The sequence below is a fragment of the Natator depressus genome, chromosome 1 (assembly GCF_965152275.1).
Source record: "Natator depressus isolate rNatDep1 chromosome 1, rNatDep2.hap1, whole genome shotgun sequence".
Taxonomy (NCBI): domain Eukaryota; kingdom Metazoa; phylum Chordata; order Testudines; family Cheloniidae; genus Natator; species Natator depressus.
This window is the reverse complement of record NC_134234.1, coordinates 12,865,735-12,880,458: the sequence shown is the minus strand read 5'-3', so window position 1 is coordinate 12,880,458 and position 14,724 is coordinate 12,865,735. Positions and strand designations below refer to the sequence as shown.

General features: G+C 45.4%; 2 protein-coding genes across 12 annotated transcripts in view; both read right to left on the bottom strand.

Moving 5' to 3' along the window:
- FAM168A (family with sequence similarity 168 member A) overlaps positions 1–14,724 on the bottom strand; it is a 360,452-nt gene that overhangs the window by 85,104 nt on the left and 260,624 nt on the right. The gene's annotated exons all lie outside the window — the stretch shown is intronic.
- LOC141987756 (uncharacterized) lies at positions 1,865–3,547 on the bottom strand. Its single transcript, XM_074953485.1, has 2 exons — positions 2,965–3,547; positions 1,865–2,385 (listed from the first exon to the last, which is right to left on the bottom strand). The coding sequence occupies exons 1-2, from the start codon at positions 3,545–3,547 to the stop codon at positions 1,865–1,867; spliced, it is 1,104 nt and encodes a 367-aa protein (XP_074809586.1).

The following is a 14,724-nucleotide window of genomic DNA, read 5'->3' as shown; positions in this document are numbered from 1 at the left end:
GTCTAGGGGACTCATTCCTCTAGGTCACACTGCAGTCACTCACAGAGAAGGTGCTGCAAGGTAGATCTAGCCATGTATCAATCAGAGGCCAGGCTAACCTCCTTGTTCCAATAAGAACAATAACTTAGGTGCACCATTTCTTATTGGAACCCTCCGTGAAGTCCTGCCTGAACTACTCCTTGATGTAAAGCCACCCCCTTTGTGGATTTTAGCCTCCTGAAGCCAACCCTGTAAGCCGTGTCGTCAGTCGCCCCTCCCTCCGTCAGAGCAACGGCAGACAATCATTCCGCGCCTTTTTTCTGTGCGGACGCCATACCAAGGCAAGCATGGAGTCCGCTCAGCTCACTTTGGCAATTAGGAGCACATTAAACACCACACGCATTATCCAGCAGTATATGCAGCACCAGAACCTGGCAAAGCACTACCGGGCGAGGAGGCGACGTCAGCGCGGTCACGTGAGTGATCAGGACATGGACACAGATTTCTCTGAAAGCATGGGCCCTGCCAATGCATGCATAATGGTGCTAATGGGGCAGGTTCATGCTGTGGAACGCCGATTCTGGGCTCGGGAAACAAGCACAGACTGGTGGGACCGCATAGTGTTGCAGGTCTGGGACGATTCCCAGTGGCTGCGAAACTTTCGCATGCGTAAGGGCACTTTCATGGAACTTTGTGACTTGCTTTCCCCTGCCCTGAAGCGCATGAATACCAAGATGAGAGCAGCCCTCACAGTTGAGAAACGAGTGGCGATAGCCCTGTGGAAGCTTGCAATGCCAGACTGCTACCGGTCAGTTGGGAATCAATTTGGAGTGGGCAAATCTACTGTGGGGGCTGCTGTGATGCAAGTAGCCCACGCAATCAAAGATCTGCTGATATCAAGGGTAGTGACCTTGGGAAATGTGCAGGTCATAGTGGATGGCTTTGCTGCAATGGGATTCCCTAACTGTGGTGGGGCCATAGACGGAACCCATATCCCTATCTTGGCACCGGAGCACCAAGCCGGCGAGTACATAAACCGCAAGGGGTACTTTTCAATAGTGCTGCAAGCTCTGGTGGATCACAAGGGACGTTTCACCAACATCAACGTGGGATGGCCGGGAAAGGTACATGATGCTCGCATCTTCAGGAACTCTGGTCTGTTTCAAAAGCTGCAGGAAGGGACTTTATTCCCAGACCAGAAAATAACTGTTGGTGATGTTGAAATGCCTATATGTATCCTTGGGGACCCAGCCTACCCCTTAATGCCATGGCTCATGAAGCCGTACACAGGCAGCCTGGACAGCAGTCAGGAGCTGTTCAACTACAGGCTGAGCAAGTGCAGAATGGTGGTAGAATGTGCATTTGGACGTTTAAAGGCGTGCTGGCGCAGTTTACTGACTCGGTTAGACCTCAGCGAAACCAATATTCCCACTGTTATTACTGCTTGCTGTGTGCTCCACAATATCTGTGAGAGTAAGGGGGAGACGTTTATGGCGGGGTGGGAGGTTGAGGCAAATCGCCTGGCTGCTGGTTATGCGCAGCCAGACACCAGGGCGGTTAGAAGAGCACAGGAGGGTGCGGTACGCATCAGAGAGGCTTTGAAAACCAGTTTCATGACTGGCCAGGCTACGGTGTGAAAGTTCTGTTTGTTTCTCCTTGATGAAACCCCCCGCCCCTTGGTTCACTCTACTTCCTTGTAAGCTAACCACCCTCCCCTCCTCCCTTTGATCACCTCTTGCAGAGGCAATAAAGTCATTGTTGCTTCACATTCATGCATTCTTTATTCATTCATCACACAAATAGGGGGATGACTACCAAGGTAGCCCAGGAGGGGTGGTGGAGGAGGGAAGGAAAATGCCACACAGCACTTTAAAAGTTTACAACTTTAAAATTTATTGAATGACAGCCTTCTTTTTTTGGGGCAATCCTCTGTGGTGGAGTGGCTGGTTGGCCGGTGGCCCCCCCACCGCGTTCTTGGGTGTCTGGGTGTGGAGGCTATGGAACTTGGGGAGGAGGGCGGTTGGTTACACAGGGGCTGTAGTGGCAGTCTGTGCTCCAGCTGCCTTTGCTGCAGCTCAACCATACACTGGAGCATACTGGTTTGGTCCTCCAGCAGCCTCAGCATTGAATCCTGCCTCCTCTCATCACGCTGCCGCCACATTCGAGCTTCAGCCCTCTCTTCAGCCCGCCACTTACTCTCTTCAGCCCACCACCTCTCCTCCTGGTCATTTTGTGCTTTCCTGCAGTCTGACATTATTTGCCTCCACGCATTCGTCTGTGCTCTGTCAGTGTGGGAGGACAGCATGAGCTCGGAGAACATTTCATCTCGAGTGCGTTTTTTTTTCTTTCTAATCTTCACTAGCCTCTGGGAAGGAGAAGATCCTGTGATCATTGAAACACATGCAGCTGGTGGAGAAAAGAAAAGGGACAGCGGTATTTAAAAAGACACATTTTATAAAACACTGGCTACACTCTTTCAGGGTAAACCTTGCTGTTAACATTACATACATAGCACATGTGCTTTCGTTACAAGGTCGCATTTTGCCTCCCCCCACCGCGTGGCTACCCCCTCAACCCTCCCCCCTCCCTGTGGCTAACAGCGGGGAACATTTCTGTTCAGCCGCAGGCAAACAGCCCAGCAGGAATGGGCTCCTCTGAGTGTCCCCTGAAGAAAAGCACCCTATTTCAACCAGGTGACCCTGGATTATATCTCACTCTCCTGAGGATAACACATGAACGGATGTTGCTTGAACGCCAGCAAACATACACTGCAATGCTTTGTTGTACAATGATTCCCGAGTACGTGTTACGGGCCTGGAGTGGTATAGTGTCCTACCATGAAGGACGCAATAAGTCTGCCCTCCCCAGAAACCTTTTGCAAAGGCTTTGGGAGTATATCCAGGAGAGCCGCGAATGCCAGGGCAGAGTAATCCTTTCACATGCTTGCTTTTAAACCATGTATAGTATTTTAAAAGGTACACTCACCGGAGGTCCCTTCTCCGCCTGCTGGGTCCAGGAGGCAGCCTTGGGTGGGTTCAGGGGGTACTGGCTCCAGGTCCAGGGTGAGAAACAGTTCCTGGCTGTCGGGAAAACCGGTTTCTCCGCTTGCTTGCTGTGAGCTATCTACAACCTCCTCCTCCTCCTCATCTTCTTCGTCCCCAAAACCTGCTTCCGTATTGCCTCCATCTCCATTGAAGGAGTCAAACAACACGGCTGGGGTAGTGGTGGCTGAACCCCCTAAAATGGCATGCAGCTCATCATAGAAGCGGCATGTTTGGGGCTCTGACCCGGAGCGGCCGTTCGCCTCTCTGGTTTTCTGGTAGGCTTGCCTCAGCTCCTTCAGTTTCACGCGGCACTGCTTCGGGTCCCTGTTATGGCCTCTGTCCTTCATGCCCTGGGAGATCTTGACAAAGGTTTTGGCATTTCGAAAACTGGAACGGAGTTCTGATAGCACGGATTCCTCTCCCCATACAGCGATCAGATCCCGTACCTCCCGTTCGGTCCATGCTGGAGCTCTTTTGCGATTCTGAGACTCCATCATGGTCACCTCTGCTGATGAGCTCTGCATGGTCACCTGCAGCTTGCCACGCTGGCCAAACAGGAAATGAGATTCAAAAATTCGTGGTTCTTTTCCTGTCTACCTGGCCAGTGCATCTGAGTTGAGAGTGCTGTCCAGAGCGGTCAAAATGGAGCACTCTGGGATAGCTCCCGGAGGCCAATACCGTCGAATTGTGTCCACAGTACCCCAAATTCGACCCGGCAAGGCCGATTTAAGCGCTAATCCGCTTGTCAGGGGTGGAGTAAGGAAATCGATTTTAAGAGCCCTTTAAGTCGAAATAAAGGGCTTCATCGTGTGGACGGGTGCAGGTTTACATCGATTTAATGCTGCTAAATTCGACCTAAAGTCCTAGTGTAGACCAGGGCTAAGTGGCTTAGAGCTCTATATTACATTGAAAATCAATTGGATTTAGGTGCTTTTGAAAATTTTACCCTAAATCACAATGTACAAGGGAAATAGAAAATGAGATTGCAGTTCTGTGCAGAAGTGACCAGTTTGTTACCCCCCATTTTCAGTTTCCCATAGTTGGGTACAATAATTGTGATTTATAAAACTGATTTCCAGAATGTATCATTTATTTTTTCAACAATAGGTTTAGCCTCTCTCTTGGTTATTATCTGATTATTGCTTAAATTGCAAGCAGACTACATTAACTTACAAGACAATATGTTCTACTTCATTCTTTCCCCATATAATTCTAGAACAGTGATACATTTCTAATAGCAGTTATATCACAAGTATTTTCAAATGACATAATAAAGTCCCTTATCTGAGCACTGGACAAGGCACTGTGTAAAATGATGCTTCGATCCATTCACCATCCATCACTGAGAGCTCAAGCTAGCTGTTGTTAAGACACCTCCTGCATTATCTCGAAAGCCAATTAACTACTAAAATTCAATACAATAAAAACTGAGGCAGTCAAGAGAAACTGTATCATTGTTAAAAGTCGAGTAATTCAATGGACCATTTTACTAATTCTCCCTTTAAAACCCCAAACATATTTATGCCAATTTGTTTCCATTAAGTGACATCTTTAAATTTCAGTGCAACCAGAAATATTTCTTCTTTACTGTGACACATTCAGTTCAGAGATATTAAGCCAATGCCTTTTTACCTGCAAGTTATCTGTATATTACATCTTAAGGATCATCATCCACCAATTTTCATTCAGTTATTTCCTAGATCTACCTAATGTGTTTATGTAAATACAGTCGCTTCTGCTCTGCTTACATATGCAGCAAATACAGCGGTGTCAAAATGATCAACTTTGTCTGGTGTTGGGTACAAATCACCTTAGTACTGAATGCAGGGGTAGAGAAATATGGTTACCAATGTTGTAATTATTGTAGGAATACAGGAAAGCAGGACTGTACTTAACCTGTCCCAAATGAGGGGGCCACTCTCAGTTGAAAGAACCTCATTAAGCCAGGGGCTTGAATGTCAGAGCCATGTGAAAGTAAGAGGAATGGGGACAGGTATCCCCAGCCAGGAGACTGTACACCTTCAAGGGTCTTCCCTAGACTGGTTTAACCTGTTCCTCCCCACTGTTCAAAGAATAGCGCTAAACAGGCTTCATTAGGAGCCTCTTTGTTATGTTAAATGCCCAATCAGAGCTGAAATCAGTTGTGGTAGAACTTTGTTTGTGCCCTGCCTGCTAAGAGCTGAAAATCACTGAGAGCTGAAATCACTCGAGATAGGGCAGTGTTTCTGCCCAGCCTGCAAAGAGCTGAAAATTACTAAGAGACTAATGTGCAGAGGTCACAGCAGAGAGTCAGGTGGCAGCAGCAGGTGACTGACAGTCAGCTGGTGAACGAGTGACTGATGCAGTGGAGAGGTGCGAGCTGGTGGAGAGGTGCGGCAAGAGCGGTGAGCAGGTGGCCAGCAGGGCGGCAGTGGAGAACGCTGAACAGGCGGCCAGCGGAAGTAGTGAGCTGGTGAGCGGCCAGTAGGGTGGGAGGCGAGTGAATACCCAAGCAGCGGAGTGAGTAAGGTACCTCTTTACCCCACCTGGGGGGAGGAGGGGGAGGGGCGAGGTGAACTCTGCAGATGCACCTCTGAACTCTGGGACTTCACTGACCAAGGACAGCAACTGTGAGTGGGGTGCAGAGAGGAGTCAGACACATGAAAGGCACTTTGGGGTTGCTGGACTTAAGAACCTGAGGGAAAAAGGACACTGCCCAACCTACTGGGGTAGGTCTTTTACTCATGGTTTATGTTTAGCAACCCTGTTTGTGGTGTTTTCCCAAATTAATGCTGAGTTACTTCCCTCCTTTAATTAAAAGTTTCTTGTCTACACTCAAGACGAGACCAGAGATGAGAATGGAGCTAAGCTGTTCTCAGTGGTGGCAGATGACAGAAAAAGGAGCAATGGTCTCAAGTTGCAGTGGGAGAGGTCTAGGCTGGATATTAGGAAAAAAACTATTTCACTAGGAGGATGGTGAAGCACTGGAATGGGTTACCTAGGGAGGTGGTGGAATCTTCATCCTTCGAGGTTTTTAAGGCTTGGCTTGACAAAGCCCTGGCTGGGATGATTTAGTTGGGGTTGGTGCTGCTTTGAGCAGGGGGTTGGACTAGATGACCTCCTGAGGTCTCTTCCAAATGTAATCTTCTATGAGTCTGTGAGGTCTAAACTGCAGAGGAAAAAATGTGGCTCTTAATTAGCCTATCAAAAGTGATCTTCAGTACTGAGTTCTCCATTTTAAAAGAGTCTAAAGCCTCGTATCACTTCTGAGGCTGGGTATTCTGTGTTGAACAGCAGGGGCTGCCTCTGAAACTGAATGGTTGTATAATATGGCTTCCTTTTAGTAATAGATGCATACTGGGAGAGGCTCCTAGACTTGGGTTGGGACTCTTACTTTTAATCTTTTCCAGAATGTCATCCATCTTATTACTAAACAGGTCAGAGCCCTCAAAGGCAAATCTTTGATTAGCTTCTGAAAGCCTGGAACAAGGCCTGATATTCAGAGCCAGGATGATCTCTGTAGAGTTATCCCAGTGGCCACAGCCCTGGTTGTTGAATCTGAGGGGTCATAAGCTATTCTCACACTATGCCTGGCTAATGTCCTCCTCTCAGCAACCAAGTGCTTTGTAGCTTCTCTTTACTCCTCAAGTACTGAGTCCAGGGTGGAGTCCTGTAAGGCATAGTTGAATCATGACATGACATAGCCTGCTAGTTTGCCACACAGAAATGCAGGGAGGCAGAAAATTATATATTTCTACCAACCACATCTAACCTATACCCTTCCTTCTGCCAGGGAGCAGATATGGATGTTCTGTTACCGTTAGACATTTCCTGAGATGCACAGATCAGCATGGCCACTAGCTGACAGATGCTGAAGCATAAGTCAATGTACCTTCTTAACAGCAGACATCCTTCTTTCTCTCCCCCTACACTGAGACAAACCACTAAAATAAATTAGATCCCTAAGGTAAAGTAGATTTCTAAAACTATTTAAGATCAGGCTTAGATATTTTGTGTAATATTAATGCTCCCTGGAATTATATACTTCATTCTGTATTTGGTTAATTCATCAAAACAACAGCAGCAGAACCAACAAGAGATAAGACTGTATGTTGTTGGGTAGAAATTATAAACCCTTGATAAAGAGTTGATAAATCCATTGAAATTATTCTTAAATGCTGATCTTTTAAATTGTGGGTCCACACACTCATTCATTGTCACCCCACAGTAAATGCTGGGTTGAGTAGATTAAAATAGTTTTTGATAGTGGAAGACGGCTAGACTAAAAGGAAGCTAAGACGTGTTCACACACAAAGAATTTTCAGCATATTCAGATAAAAAGAGAGGAACAATTCCCTTAAAGAAAATGAAAGTCTAAGTGAAAGTGAAGTCGCTTATCTCCCATGCAAATTAAGCAGATATCCACCACAGGAACAATGGATAATCATTAATATACTAGCCCAGACAAGACAGAAGAGACCATGCAGCCAAACTAACAATGAGTATGTTATGTGATCTTCAAGCACAACCCTTGCTAGGCTGAATTACACCACTGAACAGAGAGAGAGGGACATAAAAAGGTAAATACTCTAAACCTCAAAGCAGGAGTTGAAGCCTTTGCAGAGAGGTTGTTACCAGTGTCTCGGGAATGGCTGCCACCCACAAGCAGTGGAATCAATGCCTCAGGAAGAGGCCTCTTTTTAGCAGACAACTTCAGACCCTCCCCTAAGGATGAGGCTTATCTCTTAAAGGAACCCCTCAAGGAAAACACTGCCTCTCTGAAGATGCTGCATTACTATAGAAACCAGCTCAAAGGAAAAGAAGTGTATTGAAGATGCCTCAGCCAGCTCTACAGATCTTCTGGTGGTGAAATTAAATGCAGCAAGCATTCTCAAAGAGTCTACATTAAATTAAAAACTCATACTAGAGAAAGACAAAAGGAATTTTGAAAGGATAGTTGGCTACCATTATAGAGTAAGTAATATAGCAAAGATTCAGCAGTAATTGGGTCACATGCCAGCTAACAGCTGGACTTCTAGAAGAAATCCGGTCAACCTAAAAGTGAACATACCAATGTATTAGCAACTGACCGTTCATCCAGCTCCACAGCACCATTTAAAAACTTTTACAGTTTTGAATCATCCCATAGAGGAGTGAGCCAAGGAGCAAGTGTGCACTACCAAGATTTGAATAGCTTCTGCGCAGTCAGCTACAGACCCTGGTTTGGATCATCCGGAGCAGTGTGATACCACCAGCAAAGCAAGCTGCCTCATCTTTAAGAGTGTGAGTTTTATATTGGATATATCCCCTATATGTGCTTCCCCACAGGAAGACTCTTTCAGTTCTCTTGCACAGGCAGACAAAGCTTTTTCTCTATCTTAAATTCCTAAGAAGAGCAAAGAAGAGACACAGGGTGCTACCTAAACCTATTTAATTGCTCACTTATGCCTAAATGTACAAAACTAGCCACTAATTTTGGATGTGTCAGATTTTAGGTACCAACCTGAAAAGCCTAAAGCTCAAATTCCAGATGTGCTCAACTCCCACAACTCCAAATCCAGTCAGTGGGGGTACCGCAGGAGCTCAACACCATCAAGTTCCAACAATAAGTTTGGTAAACCACCATCAGAAAAGCTGTTCTAATTTCATCCATGGTTAGATTCACTGTGTGCTAGTGTTCATGTTTCATTAAATACACTGAACTGGACTAAAATGGAGGACAAGTGTTTATCAAAAGACAATTGCAACTATATGGAGGTTGTGGAAGCACCTTCGCTGGAGGTTTTCAAAAGGAGACTGGAAAGCCACCTGTCTTGGATGGTTTAGACGTAACACATGCTAAATCTTGGCAGGTGGTTAGACTAGATGACCCTTGCAGTCCCTTCTAACCCTATGATTCTATATAGGGGAACCACGCTATGAACTGGATGGAAGAAGATAGAGTAGGTACAGGAAACAAAAATAGTAACCGTTTTAGATCTTATATAGTGCTTTACAGACACCAAAGACAAGTATTATTAGCTCCATTTTACAGATGGGAAAACTGAGGCACGTGAAAACAGAACCCAGGTCCCCTGACATCAGTCTCGTGCTGTATCCACTAGACCACTCTACCTCAGAAGACTGAGCTAGTCCCTTCCCTCTTAAATCTTTGCCATTTCAAAACCTAGACATCTCAGGAAATGTTTTCAAGTATATGTTTCTCAGACATAATGGTGAGGGTGAAGCGCTGATACGCCCCAACAACACTATACTGCATCAGGCAAGTTGTATTAGAAAGATTTTAAATTAAAAGGAGATAATAACAATATCTCTTCCTGCCCACTCTAGCTATGATAACTCATTCCCCCCATCCCAAAGGGTTTTTCTCTCTTCTTTTTCTTGAAAATCACTAAGTTTGTTTTCCCAGCACCAATTATAACATTTGAAAGGTCAGCTGCAAGAGTGTACATCAGGCAAATGGTAGCTAAAGCAGAATTTCTGATATGGCAGTTAAGCAGATCCAGGATGACAAACTAAAATGAGGTTATGGTCAGAAAAGTGCTTGTGTCATCTTCTTTCTCAACAGATTTGCTTGCTGCATGTACTCAGAGTCAAATCTGCTTACTTCACTGACAGAGCCAGGTTTGTATTACAGGGTATGTGTACACTTCAGTAAAAAACCCAGTGCACTGAGCTGCAGAGCCCAGGTCAGCTGACTCTGGCTTGCAGGGATAAAATAGCAGCACAGACATTTGGGCTTGAGCTGGAGCCCAGGCTCTGAGACCTTCCCCCCTTGTGGGGTCTCAAAGCCTGGGCTCCAGTTTGAGCCCAGGTATCTAACACTGCTATTTTACAGCACACAGCCCAAGCCCCACAAGCCTGGCCAGCTGCGGCTGTGATGTGAGTCTTTTATTGCAGTGTAGACATACCACAGTTCACTCCTGGTAGCCCTGAAGAGTCAACACAGCTCTGGGAGCATGAACTGGATTCTATTCTGATTCACACATCATCAACTGAATTATCAACTAAGTTCTGAAGGCAAAATATGTATTGATTTACTTGCTGAAAGTGCCCATCTTTCTTACTTGAACATGGCATCCCATGATGCCATTTTGACAGATTCAGTTTTATTAATATTTGCAAAACACTATATAAAACCTAAAAATACTATTTTGTATTACATTTTACAGTCTGCTTTCTCTTCTTCCCCTCAGTCCACAGTCTAGTAAGGGTGTCAAAACTTGAGAGTTCCTTTCCGTAGAATTCGCCTCACACTTGCCTCAAGTTCTAAACCTCAGAGAATAGTAGGTGACTCTCATCCTGAAATATCTAGCTCAGGCAGATCGATATTCCCATGAAAGAAAGAAGAGGAAGTGTAACGTGATGAGTCACTCCTCTGCTGGGCTCCAGTCAATCCACAAGCCAGGATCTGGTTGTGTCTCCCCCAGACCAGGTATATAAGTCCCAAAGGAGGAACAGCAGCTCAATCTGCTCAACTTCACTCCAGAGCTTAAAGAAAAGGAGTACTAGTGGCACCTTAGAAACTAACCAATTTATTTGAGCATAAGCTTTCGTGAGCTACAACCCACTTCATCGGATGCATCTTTTTGCGAATACAGACTAACACGGCTGCTACTCTGATTCCAGAGCTTGGAACTCTCTCCTGCCTGATGGTGGCAACAGACTTCCCGGGCCTTAATCTACTCTTAGTCCTGCTCCAGCCAGAGGTGAAAGTGAGCGGGTACGGGCCGGTACTGCGTACCGGTAAGAACCCACACCGGCCCATACCCAGCCCACATTAAAGCGTTGCCGCGGCAGCGCTTTAATGTCCCTGCCCCTTTTGCCTCCCCTGTTGGCAGCCCTGCTGGTAGGGTCCGTACCAGCAGGGCCACCGATGGAGGGGAGGGAAGGGGCAGCAACGTTAAAGGGCTTCCACGGCAAAGGACCCTGCAGCGCTTTAATGTTCCTGCCCCTTTCGGCCCCCCCAGCCGCCAATGGGCAGGGAGAAAAGGGAGCAGCTGCCCTTGGGCCGGCAATTTAAAAGGGCCCGGGGCTCCGGACGCCGGAGCCGCTACGGCAGCAGCAGCGTCTGGAGCCCCGGGCCCTTTAAGTCAACACGGGAGCCCTGGGTGGCACGGGCCAGCCGGACTGGAAGGGCTGGCTGGGGGATGCTGATCCCTCCAGCCCCGCCTTTTCCACCCCAGGCCCCACCCCTTCTGGGGGCCGGAGCCGCCCCGCCCCTCCCTGTACCGGTAAGTGGCCTCAGTTACTTTCACCCCTGGCTCCAGCCCTGCTCTCGCCACTGCCCTGCTCCCAGTCACACTGCAATCCCATCCTGGACGCTGGATTCTGGCTCCGACCACTGGGTGTGACCGCTCCAGTGCTGATCACTAGGCCTGACCATCTCCATTCCAGTTTCTGACAGGAAGAGCAGGGAGACTACCCCTCTATGGCTCAAGTCTTCCAATCTGTAAAATGGGGACACCATTGCCTACCTACCTAACTCACAGCAATGTCTGTGAGGCTTAAGTCAGTAATTTTTGTACAGATGACATCCTCAGACAGACAATGCTATAGAAGTGTGAATGATTATCATATGTAATTCATTTACCAGCTCCTGACAAGCCTTTGATACATCTAAAACATCACCAACCCTTTCAAAAGCAAGCATTGCTGGTTAACCTTCTGCTTTACCGACCACGCTGGGAATGTTTCCATAGCAACTCCATTGATAGTCTTGAATGGAACTATTTCTGTTCTGCTCTTTCTAGAGTAGTTGTAATGTAAATTCAGTCAGGCATGTCTCCCTGTCTGAGAGCAATTCCACGTTTTTTGTTCCCTCTGGTTATAGGTTATGACAGTATATTCGTAATAAATGTTCAGAAAACATTCCTTTGTTATTTTTTCAATGTATTTGTTCATCTGGCTAATTTTCAATTCATCAGTTTCAGCTCTGCACACGAATCTCTCTGCTAATCTTTCACCTGGCAGCAATACTGAGAAACATTTTCCAGTCCCACCACATTGTTCTATATTTCATTCTATTCTATAACACATGGCATAATATGATCAATACCTCTACTTTTCAAACTATGTAAAGGAAAGGAGCAGTCAAATTTATTTATTTCATACTTGCTCTTGACTTGAAATAGTGAATTTTTCAGCATTGTTTTAAACCATAATTCTTATTTTCTAATCTGTCCACTTGTGTGCATGGTGGAACAGGTCTGAAAATATTAACAATTAATTATTTGTATTACAGTAGTATCTAGAGGTCCCAACCAGAATAGGGCCTACTGTGTTAAGTGCTGTACAAACACTGAAAAGACAGTCCTGTCCCAAAGAGTTCACAGTTTAAGTAGACAAGACAGACCAAGGAAGTGTTATCCCTATTTTACAATAGAATTGAGGCACAGACAGATTAAGTGACTTGCCCAAGGAAACACAAGAAGTCTGTGGTACAGTGAGGAAGTGAATGCAGGTCTCCTGAGTCTCAATCCCACACGTTAACAACAAGACCATCCCTCTTCTCATGTCATTAAGAACATAAGAACCGCCATACTGGGTCAGACCAAAGGTCTATCAAGCCCAGTATCCTGTCCTCTGACAGTGGCCAATGGCAGGTGCCCCAAAGGGAATGAACAGACAGGTTATCATCAAGTGATCCGTGCCCTGTCATCCAGTCCCAGCTTCTGGCAAACAGAGGCTAGGGACACCATTCCTACCCATCCTGGCTAATAGCCATTGATGGGCCCTATCTTCCATGAATCTATCTAGCTCCCCTTTGAACCCCGTTACAGTATTGGCCCTCACAACACCCTCTGGCAAGGAGTCCCAAAGGTTGACAGTGCATTGCATGAAAACATACTTTGTGTTAGTTTTAAAACTGCTACCTATTAATTTCATTTGGTGGCCGCTTGTTCTTGTATTATGAGAAGGAGTAAACAACACTTCCTTATTTACTTTCTCTATACCACTCATGATTTTATACTCTATCATATCCCCCCTTAGTCGCCTCTTTTCCAAGCTGAACAGTCCCAGTCTTATTAATCTTTCCTCATATGGAGGCCATTTTATACCCCTAATCATTTTTGTTGCCCTTTTCTGAACCTTTTCCGATATATCTTTTTTGAGATGGGGCGACCAAATCTGCATGCAGTATTCAAGGTGTGGGTGTACCATGCATTTATATAGAGGCAATATGGTATTTTCTGTGTTATTATCTATCCCTTTCTTGATGATTCCCAACATTGTGTTTGCTTTTTTGACTGCTGCTGCACACTGAGTGGATGATTTCAGAGAACTATCCACAATGGCTCCAAGATCTCTTTCTTGAGTGATAACAGCTAATTTAGACCCCATCATTATATATGTATAGTTAAGATTATGTTTTCCATTGTGCATTACTTTGCATTTATCAACATTAAATTTCATCTGCCATTTTGTTGCGCAGTCACCCAGTTTTGTGAGATCCTTTTGTAGCTCTTCACAGTCTGCCAAGGACTTAACAATCTTGTGTAGTTTTGTATCATCTGCAAATTTTGCCACCTCACTGTTTACCCCTTTTTCCAGATTGTTTATGAATATGTTACAGATCCCTGGGGGACACCACTATTTACCTCTCTCCATTCTGAAAACTGACCATTTATTCCTTTGTTTCCTATCTTTTAACCAGTTACCAATCCATGAGAGAACTTTCCCTCTTATCCCATGACTGCTTATTTTGCTAAAGAGCCTTTGGTGAGGGACCTTGTCAAAGGCTTTCTGAAAATCTGAATACACTATATCCACTGGATCTCCTTTGTCCGCATGCTTGTTGACCCCCTCAAAGAATTCTAGTAGATTGGTGAGGCATGATTTCCCTTTACAAAAAACATGTTGACTATTTCCCAACAAATTATGTTCATCTATGTGTCTGACAATTTTGTTCTTTACTATAGTTTCAACCAGTTTGCCTGGTACTGAAGTCAGCCTTACCGGCCTGTGTCAAGATTCCTCCCCCACTCTGAACGCTAGGGTATAGATGTGGGGACCTGCATGAAAACCCTCCTAAGCTTATCTTTACCAGCTTAGGTCAAAACTTCCCCAAGGTACAAAATATTCCACCCTTTGTCCTTGGATTGGCCGCTACCACCACCAAACAAATACTGGTTACTGGGGAAGAGCTGTTTGGACACGTCTTTCCCCCCAAAATACTTCCCAAAAACCTTGCACCCCACTTTCTGGACAAGGTTTGGTAAAAAGCCTCACCAATTTGCCTAGGTGACTACAGACCCTTGGATCTTAAGAACAATGAACAATCCTCCCAACACTTGCAACCCCCTTTCCAGGGAAATGTTGGATAAAAAGCCTCACCAATTTGCATAGGTGACCACAGACCCAAACCCTTGGATCTGAGAACAATGAAAAAGCATTCAGTTTTCTTACAAGAAGACTTTTAATAGAAATAGAAGTAAATAGAAATAAAGAAATTCCCCCTGTAAAATCAGGATGGTAGATATCTTACAGGGTAATTAGATTCAAAACATAGAGAACCCCTCTAGGCAAAACCTTAAGTTACAAAAAAGATACACAGACAGAAATAGTTATTCTATTCAGCACAATTCTTTTCTCAGCCATTTAAAGAAATCATAATCTAACACGTACCTAGCTAGATTACTTACTAAAAGTTCTAAGACTCCATTCCTGGTCTATCCCCGGCAAACACAGAATATAGACAGACTGAAACCCTTTGTTTCTC